This window comes from Sminthopsis crassicaudata, chromosome 3 (assembly GCF_048593235.1).
Source record: "Sminthopsis crassicaudata isolate SCR6 chromosome 3, ASM4859323v1, whole genome shotgun sequence".
NCBI classification, from domain to species: Eukaryota; Metazoa; Chordata; class Mammalia; order Dasyuromorphia; family Dasyuridae; genus Sminthopsis; species Sminthopsis crassicaudata.
In genome coordinates, this window is record NC_133619.1 from 12,371,387 (window position 1) to 12,385,432 (window position 14,046).

Sequence of the window (14,046 nt, forward strand, 5' to 3'; positions counted from 1 at the left end):
GCAGCTGAGGTCTCCCAAAACGAGCCCTTTTCGGGACCCGAAACCCAGTTACTCCTGCGCCTAGTCCGCCAAGGGTTCCCTCAGTTTCTTCCCGTCTCTCAGTTTCTCCGGGTCCTGGGTCTCCGTCGGGTCTCTCCCTTCTCCCCTTCCCTCTCCTCCCCCGCTCTGGCCAGCTCTGTCCCGGACCCTTTCAGCGGGCACCGGGGACCCCCTCACCCCGACAGGGCGGCCACACCCAGGGCTCCTCCGGACGCTCCGAGGGTGTCCGGGCCGCCTCCCCCGGCCTCCGGGGGACCGCAGCGCTTTCCCGGCGCCCTTGCCACCGGCCCGGCCTGACCTCGGGCCCAGCCTCCCCTTCCCGCCCCGGCTGCTCACTTGTTCTCGGGGTGGAATGAAAGCCCCCTTCCCCGAGCCGGAGGCGGGTCCGGGGCGGGGTCCGGCCCTCGGGGGCGGGGGGAGGGCGGGCCCGCCGCTCGGGGGCCGGGCTGGGGCTCCGGGGCGGCTCTTGGCTCCCGCCGTCGCCTCAGCCTCCGCCTGGGCTGGAGTCCGGGACCCGGGCCACCCACCGGGCAGACGGGCTCGCCGGGGCTCGGAAGCCTGCTGGAAGGTAGGTGCGATCGCTCCTGCGAACTCCTTCTGGAGGAGGCGGGGGCGGCCGGTGGTCGCCCCGGTAAGGAGGAGGACTCCTCCTCGGGAACATTTCCCCGGGAAGAGAGAGATCCGCTCCTGGGGTGGGTCCTCGGCGTCCCCTCCCCCTCCCAGCGCTCGAGGCAGGGGGCGAGGAGGAGGGGGCTGCGGAGCGGCTTCCCTGCCCGCCCCCGCCCCTCCACTCCCTGGGCGGCCGCCGCTCCCCCTTCGGCAGCCCCGGGATGGCGGTAAAGTGAAGCGGCTCTCGGTCCCCCTGTCCTCCCCGCCGGAAAAAGGGGTGGGGGCTGGGCTGCCGCCCCCCGCGAGGGCTGCTCGCTCACTTCTGCCTTCTCCCTAGGAGACGAGAGCCCGGCCCGGCGGCGGTGCGCCCCTCCCGAGCCCCGGCCCCCCGCTCCTCCTCCGGGGCGCCCACGGGGGCCGTGATGGAGCGCGGCGGCGAGAGCGAAGTGGACTTTTCGAGCCACAGCAGCGTTACCCCTCTGTGGAGGAGGCGCTCCACCCCGCAGCCCCAGCGGCTGGGCCGGAGCAAGCCCCGACCCCAGTCCTACCAGAACCCCACGGGGCTGCTCATCACCGACTTCCCGGTGGACGACAGGGGGGCGTTCGCGGGGAAGGAGCCTTCCCACGCCGGGAGCATCTCCTCGGCTTCCCCTTCCCCGTCCCCCTCTCCGGACCGCAGGATGCCCCCAAGCAGCCCCCCGCTGTGGTGCCCGAACAGGGGCCCCGTGGCCAACGGGAAGGCTCACTCGCTGGATTTCCGAGCCGCGTCCCCGAGGCTGCGCGCCGCCAAGTCTGCGCACCTCTGTCCGAGGGCGGCCGGCCCTTCTCGGAGCTGCCCGGGGCCGGCCGCCCCCCCGGACGCTCAGGCCGGGCACCCGCACAGGAGCCCCGGCGCCGAGCTGGGGGCACTGAGCGCCAGCACGGGGGCTTCGCTCAGCGCCTCGGTGCCCGCCCTCTCCCGCTCGCCGCCCAGCCAGCCCGCCCTCTCCCGCTCGCCCCCCAGCCAGCCCGCCAGGGAGCCGGAGAGGGCGCCTGGGAAGCTCTCGCCCTGCCCCCCGAGGACTCCCCCCGAGCCCAAAGTGGCCCTCCAGCGTCTGCCTTCCAGCCCCGAAAAGCCGGTGGTGATTCTGAGCACCCACAGCGCGGCCGCCCTCAAAGTGGGCAAGCACCAGATCATCCCCAAGGGCTTGGCCTCGGACATTAAGCTCAGCAAAGGCAGCGCTCCCAGCTCCGAGCCCCACAAGAGGCTGCTGAAGGTCCGCAGCCTGCTGGACCCCATCGGCGCCCCGCTGGTCCCCGCCGGCGACGCCGCCGAGGGGGAGGCCGACAGCGACTTAGACAGCCCCGGCTCCCTGCGGAGAGCCCTGAGGTCCACGTCCTACCGCAGGGCCGTGGTGAGCGGCTTCGACTTTGACAGCCCCGCCAACTCCAAGAAGAAGAACCGAATGTCCCAGCCCGTCCTCAAAGTGGTCATGGAGGACCGGGAGAAAATCTCCAGCTTGGGAAGGATCAAGGTGAGCGCATGAGGAGGGACCGGCCACGGGCCGAAGGGGGTGTGTGTGTGTGTGTGTGTGTGGTGTGCTTCTGAGGTGTGTGAATGTTTACTTATGGATATGTGTGTGAATGTGTTTGTTCATGTGTGGCGTATTTGTTTATGTATACACAACATATATGTATGTGTGGGGTTTGTATTTGTGCTGTGTGTTTTTGGTGTGTGCACGTGCCTGTGTGTGTATGTTTGCGTTTGGTATGTGAATGGTGTGATGTGTGTTTGTGTGGGCATGGTGTTTGTTTTGTGTGTGGTGCATCTATGTTTGTACGTGTATGACGTGTTTGTGTGTATGGTGTATGTGTGTATGTGTGTGTTTGGTGTGTGTATGTATGCATATATTTGTATGATATGTCTTTCTGTGTGTGTGGTGTATGTGTATGTTTTTGTGTGGTGTGTGTATGTATTTACAGTGTGTGTATATGTGTTTGGTGTGTGTATGTATGCATATATTTGTATGATATGTCTTTCTGTGTGTGTGGTGTATGTGTATGTGTTTTTGTGTGGTGTGTGTATGTATTTACAGTGTGTGTGTATATGTGTTTGTGTGGTGATGTATGCATATATTTGTATAATATGTCTTTCTGTGTGTGTGTGGTGTATGTGTGTGTGTTTTTGTGTGGTGTGTGTATGTATTTACAGTGTGTGTGTACATGTGTTTGGTGTGTGTGTGTATGTATGTTACATGGGGGAGTTGATTAAAACACCATCAGCTTTTCTGGTTCGGCAGATGATGTTGGGTCCTGGACCCTTCCCCGCCGTCTCCACCCCCACGCACACATCCCCCTGCCCACTGCAGTCCAGACGGGCAGCAGCAGAGAAAGAATACGTATAGCAGAAAGTTACAAAGCCCTGACTCCAGTCGGGAGCTCATGGGCCGAGTAGGGAGGGCTCTTCCAGCTACTGGTGTAGACTTCCCAAAGCCAAGGCTTGCCCCTATCGCCCTTCCCCCAAGCAGTTCTAGTAGTCCCTGAATGCAGATTCCTCCATTTGGCCCTTATAACCCTTCCCAGGCTCGGGCCCTCCTCCAAACTAGGGTTCCCTGTGCTTGCCATTCATGTCTTCCTGTCTTTACCTGGACCCCACCCCTGGTTTCTAACACCACATGCTGCCCAAGGCTTTCCCTGACGACCTTCCCCCCATTATTTCTATTTATTTTTATATCTTTCTGGATCTCCAATTTCTTTTTTCTTCCTCTCCTCTATTTTTATGCTCCTAGGATGGCTAGTGGGACTTAGCTGCTGCTTATTAAAAGCTTGTCAGGAATTGTGCTCAGGGTTAGGGATGGCACCCAGAAATGCAGAAACAGGTTCTTCTCCTTTAGGGTTTGCATCCTAATGGAGAACCAGTTTGTGACGTAAAGTTTTTTTGTTTTTTTGTTTGTTTTTTTTTTCCCTGAAGCTGGGGTTAAGTGACTTGTCCAGGGTCACACAGCTAGGAAGTGATGTAAAGTTATAGACGGGATTCCTACAAAATCATTTCTTTTAGAGGGGAAGAACTCATCAGTGGAAGGACCTCCTTGCAGAAAAGTGGGGCCTGAGTAGAATCTTGAAAAAAAGCTAAGAGAAAAGGGGATGGGGTTAATTCAGGGTTGAGGTTTGGCAAAGTGTGAATGGCAATCAGCCAAGGAGAAGCAGTATCTTGAGGTGTTGGGGGAGAGGGGAACTAGATCCTCCAGGAGAAGAAAAAAAAGGAAAGAATGAAGTCTAAAATGCCAGAACATTTGCAAGTTAGATAGCCTCGAGTTCGGTAAGCAGCCTTCTGAAATACATTTTCCTCACCTCTGCCTCTTAGAATCCCAGCCTTAATTCAAATATCTTTTCTTACAAAAAATTCCATCTCCTTTCCTGCTGTCCCCTCCCTGTTGTCTTCATCCACTTCCCCCCAGGCTAATGTCTATTTCTTTTCTATGTGCCTACTTTTATATAAGCCATCTTTTCCTGTAGATTATAAGGTCCTTGAGGGCAGGCCCTGTTTCATTTTTCATTTTGCACACTCAGTGCCTGATAACATCTTAGTGCATCCTTGTTGTTTCATTGACTACAGTCCCTGGCCACTGGAAAGTTGGATGCACGCACGATTGTGCACAGTTCCAAGTTTTCCAGACTTAGCCAAGTCAGTGGCCAAGTAGCATTCCCAGTCCCACTCCTAGTGAAATACTAACTCAGTTCTGTAGTGATTTCCTTTTGCCTGCTTTTCATTGTTTTTTAATTACTGAATTGTATAATTATCATTCAAAAATTATTCACTTCCTTTCTCCCAACTAAAATGTAAAGACCAATTCCAGTCTCTCCAAGGATCTCAAATGCTTTGACTATGACTGTGGCCACATTTGTTTATTTTTGTTAATTTTCCTAGTATTTCATCTCATCTCCGATGATATATCTGTGTGACAATAGGAAGGCATTTAACTTAGATGCTCAATTTACCTCATCAATCAATTAGGAGTAATAAAATGTGTAATATCTCCCCAGGGTTGTTATGAAAATCAAATGAGATAATGGAAGTAAAGTGCTCCACCAGACTTAAAGCCCATGTAAATGTCACCCATTTATTTAAATGTTAATAAATGCAACCATAAGTGCTACCTTGGTGAAAGAAGGAAAGGGAGGGAGGAAGGAAAGAAAGAAGGAAGGAGGGAGGGAAGGAAGGAAATAGAAGGGAAGAAGAGAAGAAAAGGAAAGAAAAGAGGGGAAGAAGGAAGAAAAGGAAAGGAAGAAAAAGAGGGAAAGAAGAAGGGAGAAAAGGAAGAGAAAAAAAAGGAAATTAGATGTGTGAGTGAATCCACTTTTTCTAGAAATGAGACAATCTCTACCATAGATCAAGAACTTATTTTAGCTTGCATACAGCTAACATTTTTTGGCAGCCACATCTTTTCTTGATTAATTAGTGAACTGTAACTCGTCTATATAAATGTCATGTATTTAATGCACACGAGTCTGTTTTATTTTAGAGGGTTATGGTCTTGAAGAAAGGAGCTTACATAAAATTTTGCCATTAAAAAAAAAAAAAGAATTCTCATAGTAAAAGCAAGTTTAGTTCAGCATTCATGTTGTGATGTTGCTGGATCAGAAATGCTGATAGGTGGAAGTCTGTTACTTTGGTGGGTGGGCCTTGGTTCTCACTGCCTTTAGAGCATCCTCCCATCTGCATGGATGGCCCATCTTTAGTAGAGATAAGTGTTCAGAATTTTTAATAGACATAAACCAGTCTGTTCATTTTGAAGAGTTCTGCTTGGCTCCTATGTGATTTGCTCTCTTTTTACTTTCCATGTTTCATAGAAGAAAATGCTGAAAGGACAAGGAACGTTTGATGGGGAAGGTGAGCATATGTTTTTCTCAGACAGTTCGATTTCTTTTCTGTTTTTTCAATATGAAAACAAAATTACAAGAACGTGAGAAAAATTACAGAATATAAGCATCCTGAGGGCAAGGATTTCAACTAAAGAAACAACTAAAATTGATTTTTTAAAATATAACGAAAACATCACCCCTTTTATCATGTTAAATATTTCAAAGTTCTGAGTTAAAATATTATGTAACACTAGAAGCCACTGTCGAGGAAACAATATGATGTCATGGATGGATGGAGCATAGGATTGAATCTAGAGGGTGCAGGTTCAAAAATCTAGCTCTCCTAATAATTCTTTGTATGACTTTGGGCCCTTTTGAAATATGAGGAGATTATGGGTAAGGGCTCTTTGGCTCTTGGTATAAATGACCATGAGATTTCACCTGTGTTTCATTTCTATTCATAGTAGGATATTTATTCTACAAAAAGTGAATAGATCTTCCTATTACATCTATCTTTTCAGTATGGAAAAATAAAGTTCTTTAAAATAATTTTCACATATTTTCATTGGCTTTTCCACCAACATTATATTCTTCCCTCCCTCCCCCCCTTTCAATATCATCTCTTCTTTTAGAGTCTGTGATTTGGGAAATTGCATCCAGGATGAGGCAATGAATACTTGTTCTTCAGTTTAGGATTCTGACATTGATTCTGTGACCTTCACCTGCTGCACTGAGGGCAGCCTTGCCAGTTACTCACTAATCAAATTAATGAACTTTGGACCAAGAATCTGGTCCCTCAAAAAGAAAAAGAAAAAATACTAGACTTGTAGCAGCTCTACTCCAGAGGAAAAGTCAGGATCAGCATGGAAAACAAGTACCTGATTCATTAAAAAAAAAAATAATAAAATAAATCAGATTTATAATTTCAAAGATTGATCAGTGAAGAAACTATCTATAGAAATTGGCACATATTCTATGATTTACAAGCTTAGAAGTCTTCATGGCAACACTGAGTGGTTAAATGATTTTCTAGTTTTAAAACTATTTAAGAAAGTGGGAAAAGACCACAGAGACTCTTTTAAGTTCTCTCTCTCATTTTCATAGATGGGGAAACTGAGGCACAGTGAGCTTTTTATGATTGACAGCACATAGAATTCAGAGACCATCTAACCTCCCATCATTTTTACAAGTAAAGAAAATGAGCCCCAGGGATATTGAACCTAACACTAAACAGGGTATCAGTCCTGTTCTTTCCACTGAACACAGAGCTAGCCTTATTTTAGCACACCTGCCCTGGCAGATGGAATCCAAACTGATGAGACAGATGTAAAAGGAATGATGATTTGTTTTACCAGAAGCTTCTAGCCCAAGCTACTTGAAATGACCAATGCTAGTGTTGCATTGAGCCCAAGTTTTAATTGTTGAAAACTGCATTTTTGTGCTCTTAAGGAAGTCTGTGCTGAGGGAGGTGCCCCATACCATTGCATCATGTGTGTGACCTTCATGACAATCCTGCCCTTCCATCCTCCTCTGCTACCTCTGACCCTGACTCAGAGTTCTTGGAGACTCTGCCAGTGGACACTGTCCACCTAGATACCTAGGTGGATATACCACAGGGTGATGAATTTTTTCATCCCAAGAACTCTTGTAGACAATCAACTGAAAATCTGCTGATTGTGCAGTGGATAGAGTTTTGTTTTATTTCTTTCTTTCTTTTTTTCTTTTTTTTCCCCCTGAGGCTGGGGTTAAGTGACTTGCCCAGGGTCACACAGCTAGGAAGTGTTAAGTGTCTGAGACCACATTTGAACTTGGGTCCTCCTGAATTCAGGGCTGGTGCTCTCTCCACTGCGCCACCTAGCTGCTCCAGTGGATAGAGTTTTGGACCTGAATCAAGGAAGACCCAAGTTCAAACTAGGTTTCATAAACTTACCAGCTGTTTGACCTTGATCTGGGTCCCTTGACCTCTTCCTACTTCAGGTTCCTTAACTGTTAAAAAGGGGGTAATAATACCAGTACCGACCTATCAGCTGTTTGACCCTGATCTGGGTCCCTTGACCTCTTCCTACTTCAGTTTCCTTATAACTGTTAAAAAGGGGGTAATAATACCGGTACCGACCTCCCAGGGTCACTAGGAAGCTAAAATGAGATATTTGTAAAACACTTTGCAAATCTCAAAGCCCTATAGAAATGCTGCTGCTGCTGCTGCTGATGATGATGATGATGATGTCAAAGAAGAGTTATGATCTGTAGTAGGAGAGTTCACTCTTGAGATTATGGGATCATGGGTACTTAAAGTATTGACATAGTTAACATAACTCATGTTCTAGAGACATTTGGAGTTTATCAAGTGGGTTGGTCCGAGGCTAGTAGTTTTTAAAATCTCCTTTGACTGATAAGGAGACTGGGAGGTAAAGTGCTCAGTGACGCCCCAGGGTATGCAACCTTGGAGTACTACTGAGCCTGGATTCCCAAGCTGCTCTTCTCACTCCCAGGTTGAGGTTCTTTCCCTTGTCTCATGGGGCTTTTTTGAAGGTGATTTGTGTCTTCAATGATTTTACAGACCCTTAGTCCTAGCAGGAAGCTCAGAAGTCATGTGGTTCAGCCCTCCTGGTTTATGGCTGAGGCTAGAAGCTCCTGGAGCCTTTGTGAAGTGGCTGAGATCTGCTTGTGCTAGAAGGCCAGGTTGGGAGTCTCTCTCCTGATTTCTACTACTATTGTCACCACCCTAGCCTTCAGAAAACCTCCTGGAAACTCCCTCAAACGCTGAAAAACTTTTTTTTTTTTTAAAGAATGGAATCCTCACCTTTGGCACAGGTTGCAAACTAGCTCACTTTCAAAGAGCTGCTTCTGGGTGTCCATCCATTCCCAGCTCCTATCATTTCTGATAATCTCTGGCTTCTGTTTCATCCCCATCCTTCCAGGACATCCTAGGGGCTTTCTGTGGGAGGGCCAAGGGAAAAATGAAGAGAGCTTTCTTTCTAAAAAAGCTCATAAGGTTTGTAAGAAAACCCTATTTGCCAACTTTAAAGCAATATATAAATATGAGTTATTACTCTGGTATGTAATCTTGGCCTTGACCCAAGCCCAGTCAATGGAAACAGAAGGATTTCTCCTTTACATGAAGCAGAAAAAACCTTCTCCCATTTCCTGGTATTTTAAATGCCATGATTAATCCCAATTCAAAGCTAATGAATATGCTCAGCATCTGCTCTGTGCCCAGCAGCGTGCTAGAGATGGGCCTGCTCTTGGCTTGGGAAGAGAAAATACCTGGATGTGAGTTTCCTTGATGTCGTACATCCCGGTGTGAGCAGCCTCTTTCCACCTATGGAAGCCATTAAAGAAACTCTTTAAGAGCTGTGGACAATCACTGACGTTTACTTGGGGGCGAAGAAATCTGTTCCATGCCATATAGAGAGCAGCTAACTGAGCTGGGACTAGCGGACATCCCCCTGGCTCCGAGGCCAGATTTCTATCTGGTTGATAAGCTTCATACACCAGCTCACTGTGTCACAGGCTCATTCATTCCTCACCTCACTCAAAAACATTTCCGTGGCTAGAATTCATTTGAATCTCCCTCTACCTCAACCCCAACTGAATTCCCAGTCTTATAGCTTTGTATTTTTCCATCCTGCTCCCTCTCTTCCAGTGGATCTTGTTAATTGCCCCTTTACTAGCTGTGTGACCCTGTTCTGGGTCCTTTAACCTCTCTCTACCTCAGTTTCCTCAGTTGTAAAAAGGGGGTGATGATACCAGTGCCCACCTCTCAAGGGTGCTATGAAGCTAAAACAAGATAATATTTGTGAAGCACTTTGCAAACCTTAAAGCTCAATAGAAATGCTAGTGATGATGATGATGATGATAAAGAAGAATGGTGGTGGAAAGAGTGAGCACAGCTCTGGGGATCTCCTACAGGAAGCCCTCTGTGATTCCCTTTCTTTATTATTAATTATTAATTCCTTGTCCTCTTGGAGTTACTTTGTGTATAGTTTATTGATGTAGTTAACATGAATTCTTCACTGCCTATTTGTTTCCATTTTTTTACTCTAGTTGTACACTGTCTGTACATAATAGGCAGTTAATAAATATCAAGTAAAATTGAATTGAGTTATAAAGATGCAAAACAACACGGAATAAAGTGTCAAGTTTGGGTGATATAAAATATTAGGCACTTAGGAGAATTCTGCAAAGGAGAAATCAATGTGTAATAATAGCCGGGAAAAAGTGTAAAGGATATGAATCAATTCACATAAAAAACAGATGTTTTCTAGAACTGACTGTCTCTCATGGGTGCAGGAAAGGAAATTAAACAATTTGTTTTTAACAAGTATAAATGTGTTTAATCAATGAAATCTAATGCTGCAGGTGGTTAAAAAAAAGTGTTTTGTTTTGTTTTTTATTCTGTTAGGAAAATATTCAGATAAAAAAAGAGATTTATACACTACTCAAATCCCAGGTCCATTTGGCTCTTATTTATAAAGGATTCCTTTGAGACTTGATATTGCTTAAAAGAATGAATGAAAAGAAAGCTGGCATAACTTTATGCTTCAGCAAGAGAGACAGCAATCAGGAGATGATACTGTGGTCAGACCCCTTCCAGAGTATCATATATATCTGGTTCCAGGTGCCATATTTTTGGAAGGACGCTGGAGAACTGGAGAGTGTAACCAGAGCTTCAGTGACCCAGTCATGACATATGAAGAACAATTCAGGGGGCAGCTAGGGGGAGCAGTGGAGAGAGCACCAGCCCTGAATTCAGGAGGACCTGAGTTCAAATCTGGTCTCAGACACTTAACACTTCCTAGCTGTGTGACCTTGGGCACTTAACCCCGGCCTGGGGGGGAAAAAAAGAACAATTCAGGAATTGGTAGTATTTAGTGTTGAGAAGAGAAGACAAGAGAACTGTCTTCAGATATTTGAAGGTGTTGCCTGGAAGAGGAATTGGACTTGGTCTGCTTAGACCTAGAGGCTAGAACTTAGTGAGATGGAGCCAATTTTGCACTTACTGTAAGGAAGCAATCCCTAGCAATTAATGGTTGCCCAAAATGAAATGGATTGCCTTGAATGAGAGTGGGTTTGTCCTCCTTGGGGATTTCATGTGAAAACTGAGTGAGAATCTGTTGAGGAGGTCAGCCATTCTTGGTCAAAGATGAGTTGGACTAGCTAGTGGCTGTTTTTCATCTTTCCTTTGGTGTGAACCAAGGAGATGTGTCTAGAGTGGATGTTTATGCGGCCCGCCGGGTTATGGCAAATGGGCTGAGGGGCGGAGACAGTGTGAGCTTTTGTTTTTACTACAGTCCGGCCTCCCACAGTCTGAGGGACAGGGAACTGGCCCCTATTTTAAAAAGTTTGAGGACCACTGATCTAGGGCTTCCTTGGAAACAATGAAAAAAAGAACCAGACTTGCTATTTCAATGACAAGAGGAAACTCCTCCACCAGTGCAGATGGATATATTCCCTGCACTTTACAGTCCAATATATATCTAGAACGCTGAGAAGCTAAATTAACTTGCTTGAGGTTGCCCATCAGTAGTGTCAGGGAAGAATGGAACCCAGGTCCTCCTGGCTTCCACGATATCTTCCTGCCTCTAATTGTAAATAGTGTACAGTTTGGGGACAATTAATTACAAGTTTCTGGCTTTTTTCTTATTGTAGAAAATGCTGTATTGTACCAGAACTACAAAGAAAAAGCTCTCGATATTGACTCTGATGAAGATTCAGAGCCGAAAGAGCAAAAGCAAGATGAAATCATCGTAATTCACTACAAGCCACTGAGGTCCACGTGGAGCCAGCTTTCTGCAGTGAGTATCGATTGGTTTTGTCTCTCTCCAATTAAAAAACAGTAAATGTAGGAATTGTGTGTGTGTGTGTGTGTGTGTGTGTGTGTGTAAGAGTGTAGGTGTAATTGAGTGATTGTGGTATATGATATGAGGATATGTATGATCTGTATGTATGTGGGAGTGTGTTTGAGTATGTATATGTGTGACACTGCATGAGTATGTGCATATGAGTGTGAGATTCTGTATGTGAAATTCTGTTTGAGTGTGTAAATGGTTGTGTTGTGTCTGCAAGTGTGTGTAGGTGTATTTATGTGTGTGTGAATGTGTGTGTGGGAGTATAGATATAAGTGAGTATATGTAGTATATGTGTATAAATATATATATATGAGGTTTTGTCTCTCTCCAATTAAAAAACAGTAAATGTAGGAATTGTGTGTGTGTGTGTGTGTGTGTGTGTGTGTGTGTAAGAGTGTAGGTGTAATTGAGTGATTGTGGTATATGATATGAGGATATGTATGATCTGTATGTATGTGAGAGTGTGTTTGAGTATGTATGTGTGTGACACTGCATGAGTATGTGCATATGAGTGTGAGATTCTGTATGTGAAATTCTGTTTGAGTGTGTAAATGGTTGTGTTGTGTCTGCAAGTGTGTGTAGGTGTATTTATGTGTGTGTGAATGTGTGTATTTATAAGTGTGTGGGAGTATAGATATAAGTGAGAATATGTAGTATAAGTGTATAAATATATATATATGAGTGTATATATGAATGCGTAAAATATGTATATGTCTGTGAATATGTATATGTGAGTGAAGTTGTTTATTATGTATGCACATATGTGTGATATGAGTGTAACAATGTATTTCAGTGTGTAAGATTCTGTACGTGAAATGGAGTGTATGATTGTGGTGTGTGTGTGTGTGCGGTTTTGTATGAGTTTGTGTATGACTGTTGTATTTGCGTGTATGTGTGTATGCTTTTTCAGCTTAATTTTCATGTTTCCCAAGAGCATTTTATCATTGCTTTGCTAATACCTGCCGCCTAGTAGGTTGATGGGACTTGTTTTATCAGTAGATAAGAAAAAGCCTAAGGAGCTTTTGAAGGGGAGTGATTTGAAGTAATTTATAGCTGTTATACAATGTAATATGTTTAAATGTTCTGCACAGAGTCTCCTTTGTCTGAGCTTGTTTCCTTATTACCCTTTCCTTCTAATTTCCTTGGCCGTGGAAGTCAATTGTGGACTTTGTGGCTTGTGGGGGAGGGCCCGGGGTGGTACTCTGGCATTTTGTGTGTGCAGGTTTGCTTTTCACCAAAAAGATTTTGTTTTCCTTAATCAGGGACCATTACTTAAGACAGTTTGACCCTTTTCCTACCAGGGCATAAAATGACCCCTTACACTCCAGAGAAGCAGGGATTCAGTGGACATTTTAGGATATTTGGATTCAGAAGATCTCAGATCTAGATTTGAATCCTACATTTATCACTATTTACTTGTATGATTTTGGGAAAGCCATTTAATCTCCCTATCTCTGTTTATTTATCTGTAAAATAAATGGAATTAAATGACTTCTTGCTCTTTCCCACTCAAAGTAATGATCTTATGTCAATTAGCAAAACAAACCTTTGATTTTCTAGTCTCCTCTATAAAGGTGCATAATCCACTTTTGGATAGCTTCAGGGAAATTTAGGAATGAGAAAAAAAGATATGACCAAGGGGAAATCTACTGTAAGCAAACTTATATTTAAAAAAAGTTTTAATATAAAATTTTAACAATGAAATGTAAAATGACTAAAACTTGTCATTAACATATTTTTAAAAAATATCACCTATATATTCCAATGATTCTCTTCATGTTCTCCCTCTCAGAAAATTCTCTCTTATATCCAAGAATAAAAAAGGTGGGGGAGAACTAATACATCAAATTGCTTGACATTAGTTGTACTATTCCACACCCAAGTTGCTCCACCTTGTCTTTGGTGCTAAACTTACTCATTATAATCTCACAACATTTGGTTTCCTTTGTTTTGCTGCCCTTTCCATTTACCTTGGCGTAGTCATGCATGGCTTTCCTAGTTCTTCCTCAATTCACTTTGAATTAATTCCTTTAAGTCTTCCTGTTCTGCTCGGTTTTCATGATAATCATTTCTTACCACACAGTGACGTTGCATTAGAATCATGGAACATATTTTGTTTAGCTATCCAGTCAATTAACTAGCATTTATTAAGGACTGGGCTAAGATTTGGAGACAGAAGCAAAGGCCCCTGCTCTCAAAGAGCTTACATCCTGATTTCAGGGATGTGTGTGTATGAGACGTCAGAACAACGTCATACAAATAAGATACGTGTTGGATAAAAATGGGGGTAGTTTCAGGGGGTGACTGGGAAAGGTTTCCAGAAGACGGAGCTTTAGCTGACCCTAGAAGGAAGCCAAATAAGACAGGAGGTGGAGATAAGAAGGGAAGCATCCCAGTCATAGGGGCCAGCTGGTGAAAATGCCTGGAGTTGAAGGTAGATTTTCTTTTGAAAATAACAGCAAGTGGGGGAGCTAGTTGATATAGTGGATCGAGCACCAGCCCTGAAGTCAGGAGGGCTCGAGTTCAAATCTGGCCTCAGATACTTGAGACTTCCTAGCTGCATGACCCTGGGCAAGTCACTTAACTCCAATTGCTTCAAGGAGGGGAAAAAGGGAAATAACAGAAAGAGGTGCCAGTGTAACTGGATTTTAGGTGGCAGATGGAGGGGAATGAGGCATAAGAAGACTGAATGGATAAGAAGAGA

At 45.2% G+C, this 14,046-nt stretch overlaps 1 protein-coding gene across 1 annotated transcript in view; it reads left to right on the plus strand.

Moving 5' to 3' along the window:
• Positions 1-496: 496 nt before the first annotated feature.
• Positions 497-14,046, plus strand: part of ARHGEF26 (Rho guanine nucleotide exchange factor 26) — a 129,212-nt gene continuing 115,662 nt past the window's right edge. The window contains exons 1-4 of the mRNA XM_074298043.1: positions 497-607; positions 986-2,162; positions 5,479-5,518; positions 11,143-11,288. Coding sequence (XP_074154144.1) covers positions 1,071-2,162; positions 5,479-5,518; positions 11,143-11,288 — 1,278 coding nt within the window. The 5' untranslated portion in view covers positions 497-607; positions 986-1,070. The remainder of the gene's footprint in view (positions 608-985; positions 2,163-5,478; positions 5,519-11,142; positions 11,289-14,046) is intronic.